At 37.5% G+C, this 25045-nt stretch overlaps 3 protein-coding genes across 6 annotated transcripts in view; 2 read left to right on the forward strand and 1 right to left on the reverse strand.

Moving 5' to 3' along the window:
* The window catches only part of LOC124174611, a 29965-nt gene extending 25236 nt beyond the window's left edge, over nucleotides 1-4729 (forward strand). Inside the window, exons 4-7 of the mRNA XM_046553881.1 lie at nucleotides 489-821; nucleotides 3156-3388; nucleotides 3923-4180; nucleotides 4446-4729. Of these exons, the coding sequence (XP_046409837.1) occupies nucleotides 489-821; nucleotides 3156-3388; nucleotides 3923-4180; nucleotides 4446-4638 (1017 nt within the window). The 3' untranslated portion in view covers nucleotides 4639-4729. The remainder of the gene's footprint in view (nucleotides 1-488; nucleotides 822-3155; nucleotides 3389-3922; nucleotides 4181-4445) is intronic.
* A 3361-nt stretch (nucleotides 4730-8090) lies between these two features.
* LOC124174595 (CCR4-NOT transcription complex subunit 1) lies at nucleotides 8091-22504 on the forward strand. Of its 2 annotated transcripts, none has more exons than XM_046553823.1 (22): nucleotides 8091-8584; nucleotides 9509-9721; nucleotides 9893-10327; nucleotides 10412-10723; nucleotides 10839-11782; nucleotides 11882-12029; nucleotides 12162-13163; nucleotides 13271-13594; nucleotides 13677-13790; nucleotides 13900-14148; nucleotides 14239-14526; nucleotides 14671-14913; nucleotides 14993-15409; nucleotides 15744-16007; nucleotides 16128-16345; nucleotides 16462-16668; nucleotides 17103-17229; nucleotides 17319-18847; nucleotides 18989-21059; nucleotides 21182-21787; nucleotides 21890-22229; nucleotides 22436-22504. In XM_046553823.1, exons 1-19 carry the CDS (start codon nucleotides 8483-8485, stop codon nucleotides 19065-19067), a joined length of 7215 nt encoding a protein of 2404 aa, XP_046409779.1. In that variant the 5' UTR covers nucleotides 8091-8482; the 3' UTR covers nucleotides 19068-21059; nucleotides 21182-21787; nucleotides 21890-22229; nucleotides 22436-22504. The 2 variants fall into 2 exon arrangements, with proteins under 2 accessions (XP_046409779.1, XP_046409780.1); XM_046553824.1 differs by having other exon boundaries at nucleotides 10427-10723.
* On the reverse strand, nucleotides 20067-25019 carry LOC124174607 (pyruvate dehydrogenase phosphatase regulatory subunit, mitochondrial). 3 transcript variants are annotated; one of them, XM_046553864.1, is made up of 14 exons: nucleotides 24514-25014; nucleotides 24214-24426; nucleotides 23903-24066; nucleotides 23633-23796; nucleotides 23047-23230; nucleotides 22755-22960; nucleotides 22330-22645; nucleotides 22050-22207; nucleotides 21823-21971; nucleotides 21534-21741; nucleotides 21343-21432; nucleotides 20743-20922; nucleotides 20459-20659; nucleotides 20067-20358 (listed from the first exon to the last, which is right to left on the reverse strand). In XM_046553864.1, exons 1-14 carry the CDS (start codon nucleotides 24765-24767, stop codon nucleotides 20149-20151), a joined length of 2697 nt encoding a protein of 898 aa, XP_046409820.1. In that variant the 5' UTR covers nucleotides 24768-25014; the 3' UTR covers nucleotides 20067-20148. The 3 variants fall into 3 exon arrangements, with proteins under 3 accessions (XP_046409820.1, XP_046409822.1, XP_046409823.1); XM_046553866.1 differs by lacking the exon at nucleotides 21343-21432 and having other exon boundaries at nucleotides 24514-25015; XM_046553867.1 differs by lacking the exons at nucleotides 20067-20358; nucleotides 20459-20659 and adding an exon at nucleotides 21172-21254 and having other exon boundaries at nucleotides 20781-20922; nucleotides 24514-25019.
* Nucleotides 25020-25045: the final 26 nt, after the last annotated feature.

Genomic DNA, 25045 nt, shown 5'->3' on the forward strand with positions numbered 1-25045 from the left:
GTACAGTATAACGGAGTATTCGTGGCGACGTTTTATACCTCTTTTTTTTTTTTTTTTTAATTAGTATTTGAAAAGAAAAAAAGAATGAAAAAACAAATATGCAAGTATAATTATATTACGTACAGGCAAGCATAGATTATTTATACATGTATACATGCGATGCTGATTACGTCGTGAAAAAATTCATGTTGCTTATAATATTCGGACATCGACGATGTACGAATTCGCATCGTTGATATTAAATTTCACGTTTAAAACTGATTAGAATTTTTTTTTCAAGTATACAAAAGATGATTTTTCAAACTGTTGTCTAACGAGAAATTGAAAATTAAAAAGTTGAACAATCGGAAGATTCTGCAGCTGAATTTATCTATGACGGAAGTTTTTCATTTCTCGAGTCGGCCGATATTTTTTCTTTTCTTTTTTTTTTTTTTTTCCTCGCCTCTATTTTCGCATAAAACGAGGAATCGTTTCTTCTATTTCTTCAGGCTGAAAAGGACAAGCTAGAGGCCCGTCGAATTGCTCTGGAGAAAAGGCTCGAGGGATGCGAATCGGAGCTGCGCGAAAAGGAGGAGGAGCTCTTCCTTCAGCTGGAGCGAAGCCTTCGGCTCGACGACGAGGTCGAACGCATCCGGAACGACCGGGACGCCTGCGTCGCGGCGCGTGACCGACTAGAGGAAGAACGAGCCGCGGCACTGCGCCAACTCAAACTCCAAGACTCGCAGAGCGAGGCGACCAGGCGGACCCTCGAAAGAGCTCGCCAGGATGTCATAAAGCAAGCCACCGTCATCCGGGCGGAGCGAGACGCCCTCGAACTCGAGGCAAGATCACGGAAACCTCTCCTAACCCGGTCGGAATGGACGTGACGATGCATAAAAAAAAAAAAAAAAAAGAAACACCTTGGACTTTTAGATACCCAGGGTGGTCGTTGGTCAGGGAATTTTGGAAAACCTGAAAATTTTATGGGATTCTTATATTCTGGAATGTTCAGGGAAATGTTAGGGGTTTTTGCGGAAAGTCAGGGAATCATTTACTATATTTTATTTTATTTTATTTTATTTTTTTTTCCATACAAATACGTTCCGCACTGAGAAAAATTTTCATTGTTATAGTAACTGGAAAAATTGAGTAAAATAGCTATCGTTAAGAAAAAAAAACTGTTTGAATATTGTTGGAATTACGAAAAACGAGGTACGCCTAAACATTTTGCGCTATCGTCGATCCTTTTTTGGTTATCGCAACGCTGAATCAGTTTCTGAGGTTTGGTCTACTTTTTTAGTTAAATAAAGCACATAAATTCAAGATGGCGGCCGTAGTTAATGCAGAGTCTGAGTGAAATTTTAGATTTTTATTACCAACGACCCCCTTATTAACGATTAGCAATAATAATATAGTGGTATAGAAAAATTGCAATTTCGAATCTACATTCCGACTGGATTATTCTGTACGTTCCTCTTTTTTATTCTGTCGAGATATCCTTCGCAATTTGCTCGTTTACACGAGACTCTGTTGAATTTATCAAAGACGACGAAAGAAGTGGTTGTTTTGTCTTTTATTTTACACGAAGAAATTGTGTCGTTTGATTCGACAACGACAAAAAAAGTGATTAAAACAGAAATTGGGGTTATTGAGGTAAATAATTACAATTTTTTCACCGTATTTGGTAAATTAGACCATTTATTTTTTTCTTTTAATCGTGCAGAAGGGTCAAAATATCGAATTTTCAAGAAGGTAAAATTCTGTTTTATCAAATTTACGAAATTTTGAAAGCCGTAATAGAAAGAATGCTGTAAATGTAAACAGATTGAGTAGGTATATAAAATTGTTTCAACTCCTATATATTTTCCTATTAAATCTGACAATTCTACATTTTGATTTTTCTATACTTCAACTTCCTACATTTTGAAACTTATGCATCGCGATCCTTCTACCTTCTATGTATTATTAATTTCTCTACTAACTATGTTATTTCCTCTTCCAGTTTACCACATATTTGCAATTTTCTACGATTCCGGAAATTCTTAGAGTTGATATTGTATGTATATGTGAGATTCGTCGAACAACCAAATTCCTTACGACAATTTTTCCTCGTGACATAATCTTTCTTTTGATCCCTTAAATCGATTTTTTTTCCTTGGTTATCGCATTTAAGCTACAGAGGCATGAAAATTTCATACCTTTTTTTCAATTAATACGTCCACGTTCAAATATATACCGATGCGGTATTTGCAAAGCGCTTACCAGCAGATGTAAGACGACCATAAATCTTGTCAATCCTGACATTGGACTTGAGAAATCTGTGCCTGATTTCTGCGAAACCTAAACACACGTATTCGACGCTTTGCTTGCTTTTTTTCTACGCTTTCTTTCAAATTCGTGTTACTTTTTTCTCAATTCGTTTATGGTAGCGCGAAAAAATCCAACTTTCGGCGTAAACAGACGCGTTAGTTTAATGACAATAATAATGTACACACTGTATCGAATCGTAGTATAAAACGGCGGTGAATTAGGTCTCATTCGCTTCTCCGTTATCTCGTCGTCGTTCTTGACGAGGCAACTTTCGAAGTTGAAGAAGAAGCAGCGTGAAAAATCGACAGGCGACCGAAAGGTTTTTTTTCTCTCTCTCTCTCTCTCTCTCTCTCTTATTATCACTATTATCACTATTATTTCTTCACTGTTTTTTTTTTCAATCTCTTGTTCTTGTTTCACCGTAGAGAAATCAGCAAAATATATAGTTTATAATAAAAACGTCGTTTTGCGTATGCAAGAGCATAATTGAATTCGGGCTATCGTTATTTTTTTTTTTTTCTTTCTTATTTCTCTCCAAGATACCGATCAATCGATTCTTGCAACAATTTACTTGCCAAGTATAGCCAGGCAAAAAATTTAAAATCTAAAGCTATGACGATCGAAAAAGCAAACTGTGTCATTTAATTACAACCGGCAGATTGGAATGAATTGTTATTCAGATTTTTCTTTCTTTTTTCATTTCCACTTTCCTTTCGCACAGCTAACGCCATGTGGTAAAAAACATTAAACGAAATCCGTGTTTGAATTATCTGGTTAAAAAAAAAAAAAAACGCATTCCTATAATGGTTTTAATAATTTTTATCCGTACTCCCTACTTGTAACGTGTGATTTTTTCTTTTGCACAGAATGAAATACTGAAGGAAAGGCTGAGGGCCGAGCAAGGAGAATTGGGCGCTGAACGTCGTCGTCGCGAGGAAGGCGTCGCGGCGCTTAGCCACGAGGCTGCGACTCTGCGGCATGCCGCTCGTCATCTAAGAGCCGCAGCTTTACACGCGACGGCTTGTCGACGTCGGCGTCGTTGTTCTGTATGCGTTTATGCGAAACGCACATTTGGCGACGTCGAAGACTTTCGCGACGAGTAAGTATACCGCGGTATTCGCTTTCTTGGTTCAATTTTCATCCAACAATTCCGAGGATATTGTATTTCGTCACTTCTACAGCGTGGTAAACGGACGGAGTGAGAAAACAAAAAAAAAAAAAAAAAACAAATAAAAAATTATTTCGTTCGGTCGGTAATGTTAATTCTAATAAAAACCTCTACCGTTACTCATTGTTGTAGTTAAGATGTCGACTCAAATTAAATTAGTGATACAAACTTAGGCGATTAGCTGCGACCCGTATCGTAGGTACTTTTATCTTGCGAATAGTATACCTAAAAGTACTTACAGCTCTGTAGATTGCTAATTGCTTGTTAGCAGGGACAGTTAACACAGGCAAGTTATAAGCGTAGCAGAGGTTGATGAACTTTCAGCCTGATTGCAGGCCCTAATTTGATGATAGAAATTCAGTTTAAGTGCCGTAGAGACGTCTGTGGTCAAAGAACCGAGCAGTCATGCTTGGTTATTTCAGTATAGTATATGTGTTTGATTTTTTTTTTTTTTTTTTGTCACAGTGGGAAACTCTTCAGGTGCCTTCAAGCCCCTCTACAGGATTTACGCACGTGGTTACGGCCCAGTGCAACTGTAACCAACGCCGCGCTTCCTCCGTTGAGAACCAGCTCACCGATGGACCGAGGAATCAGTTTCATTGACGATTCAAGCAGCATTTCAGAGGATGAAGTTTACCCCAATACTCCGGTTGCTGACGTTTCGCTATCCTCGACTAATTCAAACGCGCCGCAAACTGCCAGGGCATTCTCCTCCGACTCTGGGTAATTGTCAGCGTCGTTTTATGCATTGATCACTCTATTGTTCTGGAACTGTAATTGAATAGCGGGCTGAGCTATTAATGGGTGCAATAGAATTATTTAGCGGAGTGCAAAGATCAATTCTCGATTATCGATTAGCATTTTGGAACAACGTAGAGTATTTTAACTGTTCTTATGTATTTGTTTTAGTTAAGGTGCAAGTTAAGAAGAAATGCCTCGATGGGAAATCCTTCAACATCTTAATAACAAATGTCGTTCCATTCTACAGATTTTCGTCGGAAATGGGTGATCGTAGGTCGCGCTCTTACGAAGGTGGCAACAATAGCCGAAAGATCAGTGAATCTTCGAGCAACGAACCCGAAGGTCCAAGGAATGGTGGAGGGTTCAATCGTTCTCGATGGACATCCTCTTTTCGCAAACTACTAGGGCGCAAATCGAAGGCCAAACCTACTGCCGATTAATCCTCCCAAGTGACCTTTATATAATAAATAAATTCTCCTATGTACACATACGTTGTAGGTATGATATGTTATAAAAGGCCTGTGCAAATTTTATGACGATGCATTTATTATAGTGCCGTTATTTGTTGCAAGAGTTAAAATGTTACGTGGTACAATTACTACATGTAGGTATTTGGCTATATAAACCTTGTTAAGATTTGAGAATGAAATGTTTTGCTCGGGCCCGAATCCAAGTAGGAGTTAGAGTGTTGGATGCTATTAAAAGTGTATTAGGCAAGATTGAATTCTATTGCGATATTAAAAAAAAATTTGATTATAATCATTTTTCCAAGAACATGAATTATATAATTATAAACTACGAATTTTTAGGTAAACGTTAAAATATGTAAAATATATGCGGTGAAAAAAGAGAAACGAATTTCGGTTCAGGGTTGTTGTCATTCAATTAAATTTATAAACTGGAAACATTTCAAACCAGAAGCTTCCCTCGTCAGCCGGATCACTTTTCTATCATCACATTAACGATACTCATATGAAACGCCTGTACATCTTCAAAACTACCGAGAAGTTCTGATATTTTGTGATTTACTGCAAATCTGGCTGCATGTGGGATCGTGGTGATTTTATAAGAATCAACGGCTATGGCGCAACAGTCTCCAGTTGACGTATAAAATTTCATAAATAAATTACATTTAGATTAAGTAGATGAATAAATTTGAAGCAATAACCAGTAAGGGTTGCAAGAATACCACGATATATTCTGAATTGTGCCCAAATATTGTACTTACATTTTTTGTTCTCATTACTTTTGCAAATCATCTTGCCATTTATTTGTCATTAAGGAACAACAATTGATCATTTCATACATCACTCTTCTCCTAATTTTTAGGTATATACATAAACCAATTGCCAATGGAATTATTAGCATATGCCAACACAATTAATTCGTAAGTTGCGCGCAGGGTGTGGTTCCTATTCCAATTATATTTATCAAAAGGAAAAAAAAATTGTTTTTTTATGTTATGATATCAAAACAATTTCCTGTAATGCTATATATTTAAGCACTATGTGAATTGATAACTTTACATGAAGAAAGTATACAACTACGCGTAATATTTATCTTCAACATACCAGAAGCAATTTTATGGCTGCGCGAGGAATTTTTTTACGAGGTGTTACTTATATTACAGATAATTGACCATTTGTTTATTTTATATTCGACAATACTCAACGCGACCAATTTCAATGTAAGTTACACGTCTCGACTTTATGTATTTCAGCCCTTCCTGCACTCGAATGCCTATAATAAGTTTTCATTTAAATTCAATATAATTTCCTACAAACCTGAAATATTTTACTTAGCGGATGATAATTAAATTTATTCTAATATTTCCAAATCGTTATCCATACACTTTTTGCAGAAGAAAAACTGGAAATTGAACGCATTTTGAATATTAACATTCAAAGTTGACAAGGTAGATCGAATCAAGCGAAACAAATAGTTTTATTTCACACTAAGATTTCTATTTACATTTGCCAACATATTATTCTTCTGTTATTTTATTTCCTGTTATGTTTAAATTAAACATCTTTGGTTAATTAACTACAGAATAAACCGTATTCAGCGATAAAATTATACCACAGGTTTTATCACATACCTTCGTTTATAAAGTTGAGATAGACGCCTTGTAGATTACAGATATGCAAAATTCGTTTCAAAGCGCGTGACTTATGAAACAAAAATGTTAGGTTTAAGAAGAAGAAAAATTCAATAAAAATTTATTGAATTGTTAAAACCATTGGATTAGAGTTATTTATTATAAACGAAGGAACGTAATACTTGACTAACCGAACGATCATATTACCAAAAGGAGAACCGAATTTGAAAATATGTAAACGCAGAGACATATACAAAACCTTCTACAAGGCAATATGTCGAGCTCGATAATTCTGGTGTAATTCTTGCCAGTTGTTTGATGTTTATAATGATAGAATAATTGTCAAGCTGCATTATTACGACAAAGAAAATTCGTAGATTAATATAATAGAAATGTAATTGGATAAAAACGTGCTACGCAATGCAGATTTTGTTTTTTTTCATTGAGCTACCAAATGCTGACGCGAAATCGGCATTACGTAACGCGTAAAAATACGTATACAGGTATAGTCGCAGGATAGATACTGTTAATAAATTGTCATTACCACTAGAACTTATACTCTGCCGTAGTTCTGATTGAATATGATGAATTTTGGAACGAAAATATGCAGACGTCAATATTTTACATCACACGCAGTCAATTTACAGCTGTGCTACAATACCAGCGTTAAAGATTTTGCAAATGCCAAACTTGAATTGATACGCAACAACAGTAGAGACATTCGATGTGATTTGGCGTGATCATATAATTGGCAGAATATACGATACGTTGATAAATATCTGTTGCCTTTTTTTTTTCATATTAAATATATTTACATTGTTTTAAAGTTACCTTTCTCTATCAAATGTTTGAAGGCTTCGGGCATTTTATTGAAAAAAATTTTTGTGGCGAGGCAGCATTTATAAATATTGAAATAAGCAGAAAAAATTCCTGCGATTCTATTACTATTATGATTTTTGAACCAATCGTTCATCTCTATATTTATTGCATTAAAAAAAAAAATTTCGTAGTTTTATTATTATTATCATACGAATTACGAACGACTATCATTTAACCATTATTGTTTTTATTTCCATGAAAACTTTTAGCGTACATAATTTTGACCCTACATGATAATAATTTGTTTTTGTATTTGCATATAAATTCACACGTGAGATTGTAGCGGAGCGGACCTCTTGCCTCCCTCTGCTAGAACGAGGGAGATCCAGAGGATAGACTTGAATCAGTTTATTTTTATTTTTGTTGTTATCACTAGATATACCCATTGTATCGTTACAATGAATTTACGAAGAAATAAACAAACAAAAATAAAATAACGTTATAGTATTGTGAATATGTATGAAACATAAAAAATCATGTGGATCTTGCGGATTATACTTAATGTCATTGTTCCAAACTAATAGTATTGTTATGTACGTATAAAAACTTTTTTTTTCGTGTTTACGTATACAAATTCAATGCGAATCTGAAGATAAAAACCTGTTGCATTCCACACGATTATTGTGAAAATAAATAAAAATCGAAATCAATTTGGAAAAAATGAAGTATTTCATGAATTTTACTACCAATAACTTTATTTCAATCTTCATCTCATTGGAACGCTGGTGGATTTTTCTTCCGGTTCCAAATTCAAATCAATGACAAACGAATGTCGGGACGGCAATGAAAATTTTGCGCTAGGTAATCAAGAGCCACCTGGCGGCCAAGATTGTACTAGAAAAGGAAGCATCCGTTTGGCAAATGTGCTAAAGTCACGGCGGATATCAGCGCCACCGAGGCACCAACAGTAAGTGAGAAATCGCTGACGAACTAGCCAGCCAGCTATCTCTCTGCCTGGGAGCGAGAAGAAGAGACAGATTGTGTGAAAAAAGAAAAAGAAAAGGAGAAACGCTAAATAAGAAAGAAAGGATATTAAAAAAAAAAGCGGAACGAGGGAGAAGTAGAGTGGATTGTGTGGTGTGATTTCGTGGTGGTATCACCGTTTTTCGCGTTTTCTTTTTGTGTTCCTTTCGCCATGACGTTGATCTGAAATTGTGTTTAAAAATAATAATCCCGATGTTGGTCGTAGGACTGTACAAATGTAGTTTTCATGCTTTTAACAAGGAGAAAATCCGGGGAAGCAATTCGTGGATACCGAAGAAAGCTTCAAACGTGTTTGAAGCTTTCGAGGTCGTATTCATGGAACTATGAACCTGGACTCGTTGTCTTTTACTTTGTCACAAATCAGTTATTTGGTTGCAAATTTGAACAAGAAAAATTTTCGAGAAAGCGCTCAGGAAATATCAGTTGTGAGTAAAACTATCTCTTATTATACCGTTTATATTCAGTTTTTACCCCTCCTCTCTTCACCGCTCCTTTTCCAACGCCCGTATGCTCGTCGTCGAGTCGTGACGTTGTAACTCATCCGAATCAACGCAATATGCTTGCTAAGCATTTTTCACTCCTCCGCGTCTCTTTGACCCCTTTTCAACGAATTCTCGAACCCAACACCTCGCAAAAGTCTGCATAATGCGTAGAGTCTCCTGTTACCATATATCGCATTTCGCAGGATAAATTCGACATATATGCGTGAAATGATGAAAATATTGCTAACTGTAAATTTGGCGGTAACAACTTCAGAGCTTGCTATTCATCTGGTAAACGTCACGTACCTGAGGTAGCAACAAACAAGCTCATGGCTCACTTTATTGCCTTGGGAATAGTTGTCGGTGTTTGTACTTGTATATGCTAAGTAAAGCCGTGCGAGGTCAGATACCGGCGAAAAAAAATGAGAGATAAACTATAAATGGAGAATTTGAACTACCTTAACACAGTTAGGTTAAGTTTCAATTTTTATCCCTCCTAGCAACACTGAAAAAAAGGAAATGATTCACCATCCCCAATAATTGGTTGAAAAAAAAACACATCTTCCTAAAAAAGAACGACATTTGAAATTTAATGCCTACAGATACCAGCGACGTTGTGATACTTATTTTAATATTTTGATAAAAATTATGAATCGAATATATGATACAAATTATCTATTAAACTTTTTATCTTTACTATGTCTTTAAGTTTATTTACTTTTTTTAAGAAAGCAGAGGACTCACATCCTGTTTTCATTATTTACAATTTATACGAGTAGCGAATCTTATTTTCATATTGCACTATTCAAAACCCAATCGAGTTCTACATCATCGATGTCTGAGAATTATTCTCTATGTTTTGAACAGTTGGTGCAGTGGAAGGGTCTGGAGGCGGACAGACACTTGCTGCGCTGTTTGTTCTCACATGTCAACTTTTCAACGGGAGAGCAGCCAGAGCCCAACGCAAAAGATTATTATCAAGCTCAGTTGCTCACCCAAGAGTGCATTAATCTTCTCAGCAAGCCGTCCTTCATATCAAACCTCTGTTACGCCATTGATCGCCCCTTACATCAACAAAAAGTAAGTTTAAATGTAAAGAAATATAATACAGAATCAAATTTAACTTGTTGTAAAGAAATATAACACAGGATAAATTTTAACTTGTTACATCTGGAAATTTGCTGTAATTAAAGTAATTCTCTATAATTAAAGATGAGCTACAAACATTCAGTTATTCATTTTTTATTTCAGAGCTTAAATCCATCATCAAAATTTTTTCTCAATCTTCGCAAGGTTCTGAAATTGACATCTGTACAAGAAGTTGCCTTCGCGATAGCGTTGTTGCATTCTGAAAATCCAGATATCCAGACGTTAGCATTGGAACACATTAAAAAACAGCTACCTGAATTGATAAAGAATTACATAAACTCGGAAATAAGCAATAAACACCACGAAGGAGGTCTTCACGATTCGTCACCTGAGGTTCTACATCTCATACTGTCGCAGGCATTTCACGAACCCAACCAGTTTGGCCTGCCTATCGAAGCAAAGGAAAAATTTCTCAAGAATTTAAGGCGTGATTTTCCCCGTGAGCTGGTACCGGTGGTGCTAGCACCACTCTTGTATCCAGGCGACGGGGAAATTCCGCAAGCAGCAATTGAATTAAACATGGCTTCCAATCCAATGGTAAATTTTCCATTTACATACATTCAGCTATACGTTATTTGTACAAAGAAACTTTACTAAGAAACAGTAAAAATTTACTTATAGGGATTTCCCTTTCAGGATGGAAATGCTTTGGTCGAGATGATTATGGAACTCGGATATGGGTTCACCAGTAGCGTTGACGAATGCCGCTCCGCCCTTGCTGGACTGGGGGCCCGAGAAATTACACCAACCGCAGCTGCTCGGGTGTTATCCCTCATGGCTCGTACATGTTCCGGTCTTGATGATGCTGGTGGTTTACAGTCATTCTGGGGAGGTTCCAGTGGCAATCAAGATTCCAGTAAAGAGAAATCTTCTGACGGCAGTACACCTACTACATGGAACGTCGAAGTGTTCATTCAGACTCTGAAAGATCTTGTAAGTAATTATTCCTATAATATTCTGTACAGATGAAGTTTACTTTAATTAAAATTATTATATTTTTTCATTGTCATAGTATAATAATAATAGTATCCATATCCTTATGTTGCAGCAATCTACTTTATCATGGAATGAGATCATAGTTAAACTTGACCACACTGATTTTATAATCAAGGACAGACAAGGCTTGAACCTGCTAATAACAGGCCTGCGTCTAGGTCTTCAGCATCTAGGATATCCTCTGGATATGTTCCCTGTTGAGTTATTTTACCGACATTGGGATAATGTAGAAGGTCAATTCTCATTGGTACAGCAAGTTCTGAAAAATCCGGACATATTTTGTTTTGCTGATTACCCGTACCATTCGGTAACAGTTGATGTTCTCAAAGCTGCACCAGAAGGCGACAGCAAGGAAGCCGGAACCTGGCGATCACTGAATGTAGTCGAACTTCTGCTTCACATGGCTGAACGAGGTTTATACGGCGCAGTTCAGGAAATATTCAAATGGCCTATTCAACATTGTCCGGACGTTCTCGTCCTGGCCCTACTTCAGATCAATCCCCCACTCACGATACTCCGGCAGGAATTGCTCAGCACTTTGATGCCGATTTTCCTTGGCAATCATCCGAATTCCGCTGTTATTTTACACCATGCTTGGCACGCCAACAATGTTACAATCAAGCCGATAATAATGCATGCCATGGCCGAGTGGTATTTGCGTGGGGAATATGACCAAACAAGGCTATCGCGAATCCTAGATGTGGCTCAGGATTTGAAGGCTCTTTCGATGCTTCTGAACGCCCAATCTTTTCCTTTTGTTATCGATCTGGCCTGTCTAGCCTCACGAAGAGAATATTTGAAACTGGAAAAGTGGCTTACAGATAAGATTAGAGATCACGGAGAATTGTTTGTTGCTGCTTGCGTAAAATTCCTACAACGAAGATGTCCGCACGTTATGGGGCCCACTATGAAAGAAGACCCTTCAACTCCGAAGGCTACTCAACTTCCTCAGGAAACACTCAATACCATTCTTGCTTGCCTGCAAGTCTGCGCTGGGTATGCCATTTTGATTATTCATACTTTTTACCAATTTCAAAACTTTATGAAACAAAATTCAGAGTATCGCTGTAATATTCCTATCACTTTCAATTGCAGAAATGTGTCTCAAGAGTGTTCCGATGCGATTATGACAATGGTTCAGAACTGCAATCTAATGCTTAGTAAAGCAAGCCTAAGCAGACCACCTCCTGTCATTAGACATAGAGCGCTTGAACCGTTCAATCCTGCTACTTTAGGAGGACAGGTAAGCCCCAGAGTTTGTGCTATTTTGGACTAATTAAAGTTTTGTGTCACAGTAAATTATATTTGAACGTATAATAATTCTCTTATGAGTAAGCCAAAGACTTTATAAAATCATGATCAAACGTTATCACAGCTCTTTTCGTCATCGCAAGTTGATCCATTGGGAAATCTCAGCTCAAGTTTAGCTTCTATGGGCTTGAGCTCTAGTTTGGGACCTCCTAGCAGTTCTGCTTTTAATCTTCCTGGGGCCCTTGGTCCTTTGGTTTCTGCACCTGGTTCACCCTCACGCTTAATGGGTCCATCACCGAGCCCATTCCCTTTGATGCCGCTTTCCGCCCAGCTTCACGCAGGGCCCGTTGGAACGCAAGGACCATCAGTTGTACCAGGTGGTACAACGATAGCAGGATTAAGCCGTCTTGGTCCACCAAGTGGTATTGAAAAGGCTAGATTGCCAGAGACTTCGAATTTGTTTCCTGATATGTCGCAGAATGTATCTAAAGAAATTGAAGACGAAGCGAACAGCTATTTTCAACGCATATACAATCACCCTCCACATCCCACATTGTCGATTGACGAAGTACTTGAAATGTTGAAAAAATTTCAAGATTCCGGTAGCAAAAGAGAGCGTGATGTGTTCAACTGCATGTTGCGCAATTTGTTTGAAGAGTACCGTTTCTTTCCGCAATATCCTGATAAGGAATTGCATATAACAGCTCAATTGTTTGGAGGTATTATTGAGAGAGGGCTTGTTAACACTTATGTTGCCTTGGGATTGGCGTTACGCTGTGTTCTTGACGCTTTGAGAAAACCGGAGGCTAGTAAAATGTATTATTTTGGAATCGCTGCATTGGACCGCTTCAAAAGTCGGTTAAAGGAATATCAAAAGTATTGCGAACATGTCAGGGCTATCCAACACTTCAGTGAATTCCCACCACATCTTATCGAGTATGTCGAATATGGCCTCCAGGGACAAGAACCTCCCACCAGACCTCAGGGTCAAGTACTTCCAAAGTCAATAGCTGCCATGCTAGCACCAGCTACTATTCCTTACAAAACTATCACTACAACGACTGTTACAACAACTACTACCCAAGCCAAACCATCTACAACTCCCACTACGTCGCTCTCTGCCAGGGTAAGACTTGAGACATCAAATCATTATGTGAGAACTTGAACAATGAGCAAATTTAACCATCTACTGGTAGTATACATTCATTATGGTATTTTGTTTGCTTGTTTTAGCCATCAATTGCAAATGCGACCAACATAGACACATTGCTTGTTGCCACGGATAAGGAGGAGAAGATTACAGCACCACCGGAAAGTTTGCAAGATAAAACTGCATTTATATTCAATAATTTGAGTCAGCTTAATCTGCAACAGAAATGCGATGAAATTCGAGAGATAGTTACCGAAGAGTACTGGCCATGGATGGCTCAGTATTTAGTTATGAAACGTGCTAGCATTGAATTGAATTTCCATGCCCTTTATTCCAACTTTCTTGACTGTCTTAAAGTACCCGATGTGAATAAAATGGTCACCAGAGAAACTTTCCGAAACATCAAGGTGGGTTCTACATTTCTTTATTGAATTCATAAACAAATTGACTGGATAAATGTACCTACATTTAATTTTTGTATACTTTCAGGTACTGCTACGAAGCGACAAAGGAATAGCAAACTTTTCTGACCGCTCTCTATTGAAGAACTTGGGTCATTGGCTGGGAATGCTGACATTAGGAAGAAACAATCCAATTTTCCATGTAACCACAACCTTACCTATTTTCTTAAATATTTGTGTAGCATATCTGTAAATTCCAGATTATCTTGGAGGAATGTTACTGAGAAAAATTATTTTTATTTTATTTACAGATTGATATAGATTTGAAAAGCTTACTTGTCGAGGCGTATCACAAAGGTCAACAAGAACTCTTGTATGTTGTGCCATTCGTAGCTAAAGTATTGGAAAGCTGTGCAAAAAGCCGTGTCTTTCGTCCTCCCAATCCCTGGACTATGGCAATAATGAATGTTTTGGCTGAGTTACATCAGGAACCTGATCTAAAACTGAATCTGAAATTTGAAATTGAGGTGCTCTGCAAGAACCTGAGTATCGACGTATCCGTGAGTTTTCCTTCGTTTATCACTGTTATAGAAATTGAGAAATAAATAGAGTCAACCTCATTTCAATGTACAAAATTTACTCTATTTTAGGAATTGAAACCAGCCATCTATTTGAAAGATCCCGAAAAATTGAGAAACTTGGAATACCAATTATCACACCCGAATAAGAAACCAGAAGTCGCTGCAAATCCGCTCCCACCACAGCCTCCTGCTGAGGAACTTGTCAGGCCAACAACAACTGGAACTGTAGTCCCACAACAGGCACCTCCTGTAAATACAACACCTTCATTGCCGACTAGTCCACCCGAACCACGATTCAATTACATGGATATATCAGTGACTGGTATTGCTTCACAGCACATCACTATCAACAACCAGGTGAATTACGCTTTCAAATATACCGTGATGTAAATAAAATCAGAAGTCTAAATGAACTAAAAAGTCATGATAGCACGGTGACTCAGACCAGATGCAATTAGCAAAAATATTTTTTCTCATTAAATGTTTGTGTCTTATTATTAGCTGCCACTTTTCCAAGCACACCCACAACTCAAACAATTTGTGCGTTCCGCTGTTGAACGAGCTATTCAAGAGTGGATTCACCCTGTCGTAGATAGATCAATAAAAATAGCATTGACAACTAGTGAACAAATTGTCAGAAAAGATTTTGCACTCGACCCCGAAGAGATCAGGATGCGTACTGCTGCTCGTCATATGGTGCGCAATCTCACTGCCGGAATGGCCATGATAACGTGCCGAGAACAGGTATGAATTACTAAGTCATACGGAAATTAGATATCTCATTGATTAGGGTGATGTACTAATTATCAACTCGTCAATCCAGGTACTCACTTCAATCAGCACAAACCTGAAGCAATCATTTGTAGCTGCACTGATGGGAACTACTCCACAACAAAAGGAGCTAGCTGAACAAGCGGCGAGTATAGTGGCTGCTGATAACATGGAACTTGCGTGCGCATTTGTACAGAAAACAGCGATTGAAAAAGCTATTCCTGAGATGGATAAGAGACTACTAAATGAGATAGAACTACGTAAGATTGCTAGACAAGAAGGAAGGAGGTACTGTGATCCCTTAGCTAAATATCAGGCAGAGAGAATGCCTGAACAAATAAGACTTAAAGTCGGAGGAGTTACTCCACAACAAATGGCTGTTTATGAGGAATTCGCAAGGAACATTCCAGGGTTTCTACCTCTTTCCGAACGTGACACTCAAGCTCTCTTTATGCCTAAGCCGGTCACTGTGAGTATATTATTATTCCGTTTTATAAATCCTTCAGCATCCAATATTATGTATGTAGATAAAATTGTATGCCGATGCGTAGTGAGGAAAATATGAAAAAGAGTAAAAACCTCCATCTCCTATTTTACAAAGTCACTCCGAGTGAATCCCTTCCAGCATGGTACCTCAACTTGGTAAATTAAAGGTGAAAGACCCATTACTCGATTATTAAATTACCTACGTATTTATAGTAAATACAGAAAATCGTTCAGGGAAAAAAAAGAAAGAGGCCGAAAATGGTAAATTTAAATAACCATTAGGATTAAGGGACAAAATTTCTATTGTAATGTTGAAGGAACCTGCTGCTACAGCATTCGCGGCAAATCCGGCAGTTGCAGTTGCTACACCTCAGCAAGTCGCAGCATATGCAGCTGCTGTTAACAATGACGAAGTTGGTGCCATGTTAGAAAAACTTGCCACAGAGGTAGATCTACTTTTGGCAGCTATGGGTCCAGGTGTTCCGCCACCACAACACGCTGCGCTACATGCACTTCTCGATTCTATCATCCTTACCAGAAGATCCAGGGACACTGGTGCTGCTATGGCGCTATTGAAAAAGGTAATTAACTCATAACTGCCAAAAAAATGTTATCTGTGTTATTTCTGCAGTACAAGTTTCACGCGAACTTAATATAATACTTTCTTATTCAGTAAAATAAATTTTTTTTAATGTGTCTAGGCTGTAGAAGGATTGCTAGATGGTCCCACCATTTCAACTGGTGTTAATGACGGAGAAATAATGCTGCGATACAGGGAATTACATCTTCGTATCCTTAAGTGCCTTCAAGATCCACGAGCTTATGGCATGCAGTGGACAAACAAACATGTAACTCGATGTTTAACGGAATGCAGAGAAGAGTTCCGTTACAATTTTGAAGCTGTCGATTACTTGATAAGGTGAGTTCTGTTTTTTTCAAACAGTCAGAACATAATCATTGCTGAGGCAAGTTAGTGTTAACGCGGTTTTCACATTAAATAATGATTCTTTGTAATAATCGATATAATTCTTCCAGATCTCACTTGTTGAACCTACCGCAATTTGATTACGCTCTGGCTCAGGCAATGGATGCTGGTGCTGCCATGGCTACTGCTTTTGCTATGCAACTAGTGCAGCTCTATCTAATCGATGAGAGACAAACTACTCATGTTACGGAATCTGACTTATTCAATACAATTGAAATTCTAGCTAGAATGGCACATCATCGAGCACCACCTGAAGGGTTAGTGTACATTTAGTAAAACTATAGTATTATAATTACAAGACTATTTGACACAAATTTTTTTTTATCTGAAGAAACGATATTGAATACGTGAACTGAGCTAGTTGTTGCGTTAGAATTTAACTACTGCTTACCAGGATAACAAACTTCATTACCATTATCATTAATCATGGTAGAAATATAGATTTTGCAAATGATTAAAAATAAATCACGAACAAGCGTAATTTAATAAGGATAGGTTTTTCATCTCATATAAATGGTTATTGCTATTTTTATATTCCTTTCTGTCATAGACAGCAGTTGATTTTAAAGTATTTATACAGCTGACAATGAGTTGTAGAGATAGAAACCTTGAAATAGTAATAGCTTGATCGTAGGCAGGCTCCTTGATTCCTTATTTACTTAAACCTCACATTGGACATCTTTCTGTGCAGGATTTCAATATTCAGGCTTACGAGTTTGATAGAATCATTACGGGCTAATCATGACCCAGCTGTACTGGCAGACAGAGCCCCAGCTGGACCAACTGCTCATATTCACTCGGGGATTCTCCAGGTGAGAGTAAGTAAACTTCGAAACTTCATCCACACTTGAATAATAAATTATGCGACTACTGCAGCAAACTTAAGCCGAAAATTTATCCCTTTCAGACTCGGGATTTCGACGATCCTCCTGGACTGATGGAAAAGACCGAATACTTGTTACGTGAATGGGTATCCATGCACCACAATCCAACGCACGCCCGTGATCCAACAAAAGCATTCGGAATGTTTGTCCACCAGATGAATATTCACGGAATATTAAAAACTGACGATCTCATAACACGATTCTTCAAGCTCAGTACACAAATGTGCGTTGATCTCTGCTACAGAGCACTGGGTGAACCAAATGCTGCTCCTTCTGTGGTGCGTGCGAAGTGCTTCCATACATTGGATGCCTTTGTTCGTCTTGTTGCGCTTTTGGTAAAGCATTCAGGGGACACTGCAAATACGCACACTAAAATCAACCTCCTGAACAAGGTTCTGGGCATTGTCGCTGGTGTTCTTCTGCAAGATCATGAAATGCGCGGAACGGACTTTCAACAGCTACCTTATCATCGAATATTTGTTATGTTGTTCCTTGAGCTGTGTGCTCCCGAACCTGTACTTGAGGCCGTTAATTACCAAGTACTGACCGCCTTCTGCCACACCCTGCACATATTACGTCCAGCAAAGGCCTCGGGCTTTTGTTACGCTTGGTTGGAGCTGGTTTCGCACCGAGTATTTATTGGTCGTATGCTCGCTATTACTCCACAACAAAAATGCTGGGGCATGTACGCTCAGTTGCTCATTGATCTCTTCAAGTATCTTGCACCATATCTGCGCAATGCTGAGCTAGCAAAGCCAGTAACTCTCTTATACAAGGGGACGCTGCGAGTACTGTTGGTTTTATTACACGACTTCCCAGAATTTTTATGCGACTATCATTACGGATTCTGCGATGTGATACCCCCAAATTGTATTCAAATGAGAAACCTCATTCTCAGTGCTTTCCCAAGAAATATGCGCCTCCCCGATCCTTTTACCCCGAATTTGAAAGTCGACATGCTGCAAGAAATCGCCCATGCACCAAGAGTTCTATCGAACTTTGCCTCTATGATACAACCGCTTAGTTTCAAGAAAGAATTGGATTCATACTTGAAAGCCAGAGCCCCTGTTACTTTCCTTTCAGAACTTCGCAGTAACTTGCAGGTTTCACAGGAGGCTGGAATGCGCTACAATATACAATTGATGAACGCCCTTGTTCTGTATGTCGGGACACAGGCTATAGCATTCATTCGTAGCAAAGGACATACTCCCAACATGTCGACAATTGCTCATGCCGCACACATGGATATATTCCAAAATCTAGCTGTTGATCTCGATACAGAAGGGCGTTACTTATTCCTAAATGCAATTGCAAATCAGTTGCGATATCCCAACAGTCATACGCATTACTTCAGTTGTACCTTGTTGTACCTATTCGCTGAAGCTAACACTGAAGCTATTCAAGAACAAATAACACGAGTCCTTCTTGAAAGGCTGATTGTCAACAGACCACATCCCTGGGGACTTCTCATTACCTTTATTGAACTCATTAAAAATCCTACCTACAACTTCTGGAAGCATGAGTTTGTCCACTGTGCACCGGAAATCGAAAAGTAAGTATCTAGTGCCAGTATTATAATTTAATGTTTACGAAAATGAAATTGACCTTCCTTTCGAAATTAATTTTTTTTTTTGTCACATATTCGACAGAAAATTATTGGTTGCCCAATTAATCTGGGATTTTTTATTTACAGATTATTCGAATCAGTGGCTCGATCGTGTATGGTACAGAAACAGGTCCAGCCACCTCCAGAACCGGAGATCCCAGAGTGATAAAACGTTTTATACTTGAAAATATCGATTTGTGTACAGTAAATTGGTAAATAAGAATCGCGTGTAAAAAGTTGTTGATCTACGAATAGATGTACTGTAATAATAACTTGGGCTTAACGTATTAATGATTTTCTTGGTGAAGAATGAAAAATAATCTTATAGTGACTGTAATAATAACAATAATAATAACAACAATAATAATAATTAAAAAATAGTGTAAGTGAAGTAACAAGTAATTAAAATGTCAATATTTTAATAAACTCTATCTTGCATCGGTGAAGATGCAACGAACAATTCAGCTATAGAAAAAACTTTTTTTTGAATAATTGATGAAAAGAAGACTTGGTTGATATCAGTTGCATTATAAATATTAAATAGTACAATGCAGCGCATAATCATGCAATTGAAAATAGCTGAAATGTGTAATAATGGTGTTCAGTAGTATATAATATAAGGAGTTTTTTTCATTAGCACATAATGGACCGACCAATGAACTGAAAAAGTTTCAAACTAAATGGTGCAAAGTTATATGTTTATGTAAGTGAAAAATAAATTTGTACCATACCTATATCAGAAGTACATTGGTGGCCAATGAGGGTTTCAGTTGACTAATGTTTGCTAAATATAGATATGTACATGTATATCAATCACTCTGACGAGTGGTGTATGCAATTATGGTACCACGCAATTTTAATATAATTTCGTCTTTGAAACAAGTTCAAACTCATGAAATAAACATTCTTTTCGTTTTGTATACTAAAACCTATCCAATTGCCAGAATTTTTGTGCATGCATTTCTATATTCGGATGAAGGTTCTGAAGATTTATGTAACTGTTTATGAGAATATAATAGAATTAAATTACTTTCTGAATAACGCCAAAGCACACTTTTATCAAATACTCTCCCAGACGCCGTTGTAGTAGCATACTATACGGTTTTAAAACGACAATAAGTGTTATATAATCTAAAGACCAATAACGTAAAACCCCCGGATAAAATAATTTATAAATATTAAATAATTTATTCACATGAAATATATACATTATTTGTACAACTTGTAACAAATATTAATTGAATACGTTATGTGCTTTGTAAATCACGGGTAGCGTGATATGAGTCTCTCTCTGTGTCTGGGAACTTGGTTGGTAGATTGGGACTGTGGAGGTGACATTTTGCATGAAATTTGATACCTGAGATATCAATTTCATAGTCCCCAGATAAAACATATTCATTTGACACATCTTGAGTTTTTCCGTTCTCGTCTAAATTTTGTACAAAACCAAGACAAACCTGAAACACATTATAGTTTGATTGATCAATGAATCGGGTTTTCAATTATGATTCAAGAAAATTTTATTCATTTTCCATTATCATCAGAAAAGTGACATACTTGTTTCTTGAACGTAAAACCGTAACCAGTTGTTGTAGTCATGCCACAATATTTTCCATCTCGGTAAATAGGCTCCCCACCCCAACACCAGGGATCAATATCAGGGTCATGATCAGTAACTAATAATTGAACATACTTGCGACGGACGCCGTCTTCTCTTTGTTTCAATAAAGCATCTCGACCAATGAAGTCTACGCTTTTCTATAAAATTGGTTTCAAACATTTTTGTAATCAAATTATTATCATGTTGGATATGCAATAACGTTTGTTTCGATTAGGCTTACATCGAATTTCACACGCCAGGCTCTACCACATTCCAATGGTGTAGTAAACGTGTCCAAATCTTGACCCCAAAAAGCATAAAACTTTTCAACACGAAGAGCCCTCGTAGCATAATAACCAGCGTGCATTATCCCGTATTTCTCTCCTGCTTCTATCAGCCTGGTATAGACATGTAAAGCAAACTGCGACACACGGAAAAGTTATTACTTACATAAATGGTTCAATTATATGAACATGTTGATGATTTTCGAGCTATCATTCACAGAAAATAATTATAGTGATGATGAACAAGAATAGCTACAGGTTTGGCTGAAAAATGGTGAGTAAGCATGTGTAACCGAGTGCTACATGTTTACCATTGGTGCTATTTATTAACAAAGCCGAACTTCAACCAAATTCTACAGTGTATTGATAGGAAAATAATTAATTACCATTCACTAGTTTCAGGACCTATTGGATAACGTGGGGACATCAGAAAGGAGAATTTCCATTTCGCTTTTGATGGACAAACAAACTAGGATAGTATTGAATCAATGTCCTGCTATTAGCTGTACAAATTTTAAGTAAGAGTAGCGGAACGCTACTGCTGATTTTACACGTACCTCATTTGGTATATACAGGACATACCCGAGCTCTCCCGTGTGTGTGAGGTTCATCGCTCTTATACCATTGGCTAAGCCGACGTCGAGTTCCTAAACAGCATCAATAGTTATGCAATAGTTTCTAATTCACTGTCTATTATCACTTCTAGAAATTCCAAAAGTAATAAACTTTGTAACCTCAGGTATAATACCTTGAAAGTGAAAAAGGGAAAGTTCTTTGCATTTAGATCTGTATCTGTAAGTTCAGACAGCAATTCTCGAGTGGCAGGACCCATAATACAAATAGCTGTGTAAGCTGAGGTGACATCTGATACCGCTACTGATCCGTCAGAAGGTAAATGACGTCGAATCCAGTTTTTGCAACGAGTTTGTTGTATTGTTGGGGCAATCATCATATAGCTGGATATAATTACCAAGATACATTTTTTGTAGACATAATATGCTGGTGAGACTGTCAACATTTTATAAATAGATACTCACTGATTCACAGCAATTCTTGCTAAGCTACAATCATTTTCATAACCACCCAAATGATTTTGCATTCCAGTATGAATGATGCTGCCAACTGGTACGTCAACGTCATTCGAACACAAATACTGAAGCAAGTCCACAACTTCTGTACCATTCGACTATGAGAATCAATAATAATTGAGAATTTAGACTAAATGGAAGTGTGTAAAACTTGAGAAAAAAATATATATTTATACCCATAAATCGATTTTCGTAAAAGACGAGTAGTCACTCAGCCCAACTGTTTCACGACAAGCTGCATACTCGTTTGCAACATAATCAAACCAGGGCGGCTTACCAAATGTGTTCGTGTATGCAATTTTGTATTTCCGCGATCCATCAATCGGGTCTATGTCTAAATGGAATTCAAATACCAGGTTTGTATATCTTTCTTAAATTTTAAACATTAACCAAGCCCATACATGCATACTTTTATTCTCAAAGCCGTATTTGCAATGCTAAGACCTGAATTGTTACCATTTTCATCTGCTGGTTGAAACCAAGATGGTCTTTCGTATCCCATTACTTGCCCGAATACAGCACCAGCTTCTCTTAATTTTGGATATATTGGCGACATTCGCAGATTTCTGCCAGTTTGAAACTCGTGTTGGGGATATTGCAATGCATAATGCATACCAGGAACTTCTTTTACTCGATCTCGCAAAAATTTTCGATTGTTATGGAGCCCAAGAAAACGAGAAACGTCCAGTTCATACATATCGAGCGATGTAGAACCATTTACTATCAGCTCAGCTGTTGCCTGACCGATTCCTCCAGCAGCTGATATGCCAACCTGATGATAAAGTAATTTTTAATTGTGACATAAAATAGTTATCAAATATAAGTGGAAAATATCGGTACAGTATAAATGTTAGTTATATATGTTAAAGCTCTAAACTTACAGTCTTCATTCCAGCAGCAATGTAATAATTTTGTATTTCAGGAGCCTCTCCTACAATCCACTTGCAATCTGGTGAGAATGCCTCTGGGCCATTACATAATCTTTCAAGCACAACATTTCCTAAACTAGGCATTCGATGGAGCATTTGTTCCAGTAATACATGGAAATGATCCCAATCTTCAGGTAAATATCGCTCGTTAGTATTACCTACGTTTAAGATGTGCAAAAATAATTATTTAGCTGCAAGAAACTAAATCTCTTAATTTACTTCGAAACTTGGAAACATAATCTACCAGGGATTACTCCATTTTCAAAGGCTGGCTTGGCGACAGGTTCAAATCCACCAGCCAGTAGTCGACCGTTATTTTCACGGAAGTATATGTATCCATCCAAGTCACGAATAACCGGTGTCATTGGATCTAAACCTACCATTGGTTTTGTATGCAGATAATAGTGTTCCACTGGATGCAAAGGAACCTACAAATCACGAGTTTTCATTACAATGAAATGATACTATTGTTAATCATCCTAAGGTGAATAATTACCAGCTGACCCTCTAGATGTACTTTATCACATCATGAATCTGCAGAATTAAAATGGTATATTCGACTAATTCTAAATAATTAAAAATTAACTGCAGTTTTTTTTAAACGAGCAATTTTTCACTTTAGGATTTCCTATTGAAAGTTAGGTGAAGCATGGTGTGAGCCAAACTTATGGAGCAAGAGATATCCTTCTATTGGCAGAATACATTCTACTGCATTAAATGGAATTGAAATTTACAGTGCATGAGTGACAGATGAGAGAGTCAGAGAAATTAAAAGAAGGGAACCTTTAGCTACCAGTTTATCTTACATCATGCAGTGAGGTAACACTAACTTTGACAAAAGGCTCACTTAGTTTCCCAACACTTCGTGCCCAGAAACCAGCACAGTTAACAAAGAACTGGCATTCAACAGTGCCGCATGTTGTTTCAACAGCCTCAATAGAGTTTTCTTTGTTGACTATGTGCGTCACTTTGCAGTTTTCGTACACCCTAACACCTAACAAATAGTTCAATTATTTTCCTGAAATTCCCTTAATGTTTTAGAAAGTATTTATTCTCATAAGAGCATTAAGACATTGAAGAGTGGAGAACAACAGAAATACCCTTCTCTTGAGCCTCTGTTATCAATGAAATACAAGTTTGATATGGATCACCGACACCGTCTCCAGGAATCCATAAAGCACCAGCCAAGTCATCTACTCTTAGCATGGGACACAATTGTGTAACATCTTCTGCAGATATCAGTTCACATTCTATATTCCAGGAGCTAAAAATGAATAGGATTAAAATCTGATCGATCCCATTTCAACCATCATATTAAATGTTACTAAATGTTATATAAAACAGATAAAATCACATTCGGTGTTTTAGTTAAAGACATGTGAATGATGTGGCATCATTACAGCGAACTTACACAGACTGTGCTTTCATCCTGCGAAATACAGTCATACGATCTTTGGTGCGCGCGAGAGAAAGACTTCCACATTGTTTCCACCCAGTAGGTCTCCCAATTTTCTCCAATGCTTTGTACAACGCAATACTGTTTTGAGCTAATTTTAATTGAGCAAGACTCGGTTTAAATGCTCCAATCAAGCCGGAAGAATGCCATGTCGTACCACCCCCCAATCTAGATGCAAAACAACATAAATTCAATAATTCGTTTTTGTGTGTCTTAGACATTTCATTTACATATGTGAAAAAGTTAATACTCCACCTGCCACCTTCAACTATAATTGTCTGGGGTCCCCATCCCATCTGAGCAAGATGATAAGCAACAGCCGCCCCCACAACACCTCCTCCGCAAATAACAACACGAGCTTCTTTTGGAGGTGCTGATATAACATTTGGATGTGAATTGTCTTCGAGTCTTGAAGTTGTAGAGCTTATACCTCGACGATATGTATTCCATGGCAAATAGAATTTTCGCAAATGCGATCTTCCAGGGTACAACTTTGGTTGACACCACATCGTTGCGCGTTTTCAACGAATTACGTTTCTCATCCTGATCTGTCTGACGAATGTAAGGTGATTCGTTTCTTCAAATGAAATACTTATGCTTCAAGGTATGGGGACGGTTTGAACAAAATGAAAATTATTGTTTTCGTACGTAGTGTGAATCTTCCTTAAATTTCTACTTCGCATCTACCTAAGTATGTACAATACTACATAACATTTCCAACTGTCAAAAATAACCAAAAATAACGATTCGAATACATATATATCATGGAGACTAAATATACCTATGT

Source organism: Neodiprion fabricii, chromosome 2 (assembly GCF_021155785.1).
Source record: "Neodiprion fabricii isolate iyNeoFabr1 chromosome 2, iyNeoFabr1.1, whole genome shotgun sequence".
Classification (NCBI taxonomy): Eukaryota; Metazoa; Arthropoda; class Insecta; order Hymenoptera; family Diprionidae; genus Neodiprion; species Neodiprion fabricii.

What these genes read in the sequence shown, in the direction of transcription:
- LOC124174595 (XM_046553823.1), top strand. Translation starts at nt 8,483, where the DNA reads ATGAACCTGGACTCGTTGTCTTTTACTTTGTCACAAATCAGTTATTTG. An exon ending in TTCAGACTCTGAAAGATCTT is followed by an intron (nt 10,724 to 10,838) that starts GTAAGTAATTAT and finishes CTTATGTTGCAG; the next exon opens with CAATCTACTTTATCATGGAA. An exon ending in TGATAACGTGCCGAGAACAG is followed by an intron (nt 14,914 to 14,992) that starts GTATGAATTACT and finishes TCGTCAATCCAG; the next exon opens with GTACTCACTTCAATCAGCAC.
- LOC124174607 (XM_046553864.1), bottom strand. Translation starts at nt 24,767, where the DNA reads ATGTGGTGTCAACCAAAGTTGTACCCTGGAAGATCGCATTTGCGAAAA. An exon ending in ATTATAGTTGAAGGTGGCAG is followed by an intron (nt 24,427 to 24,513) that starts GTGGAGTATTAA and finishes TTTTGCATCTAG; the next exon opens with ATTGGGGGGTGGTACGACAT. An exon ending in TTGCTGCTGGAATGAAGACT is followed by an intron (nt 22,646 to 22,754) that starts GTAAGTTTAGAG and finishes CTTTATCATCAG; the next exon opens with GTTGGCATATCAGCTGCTGG.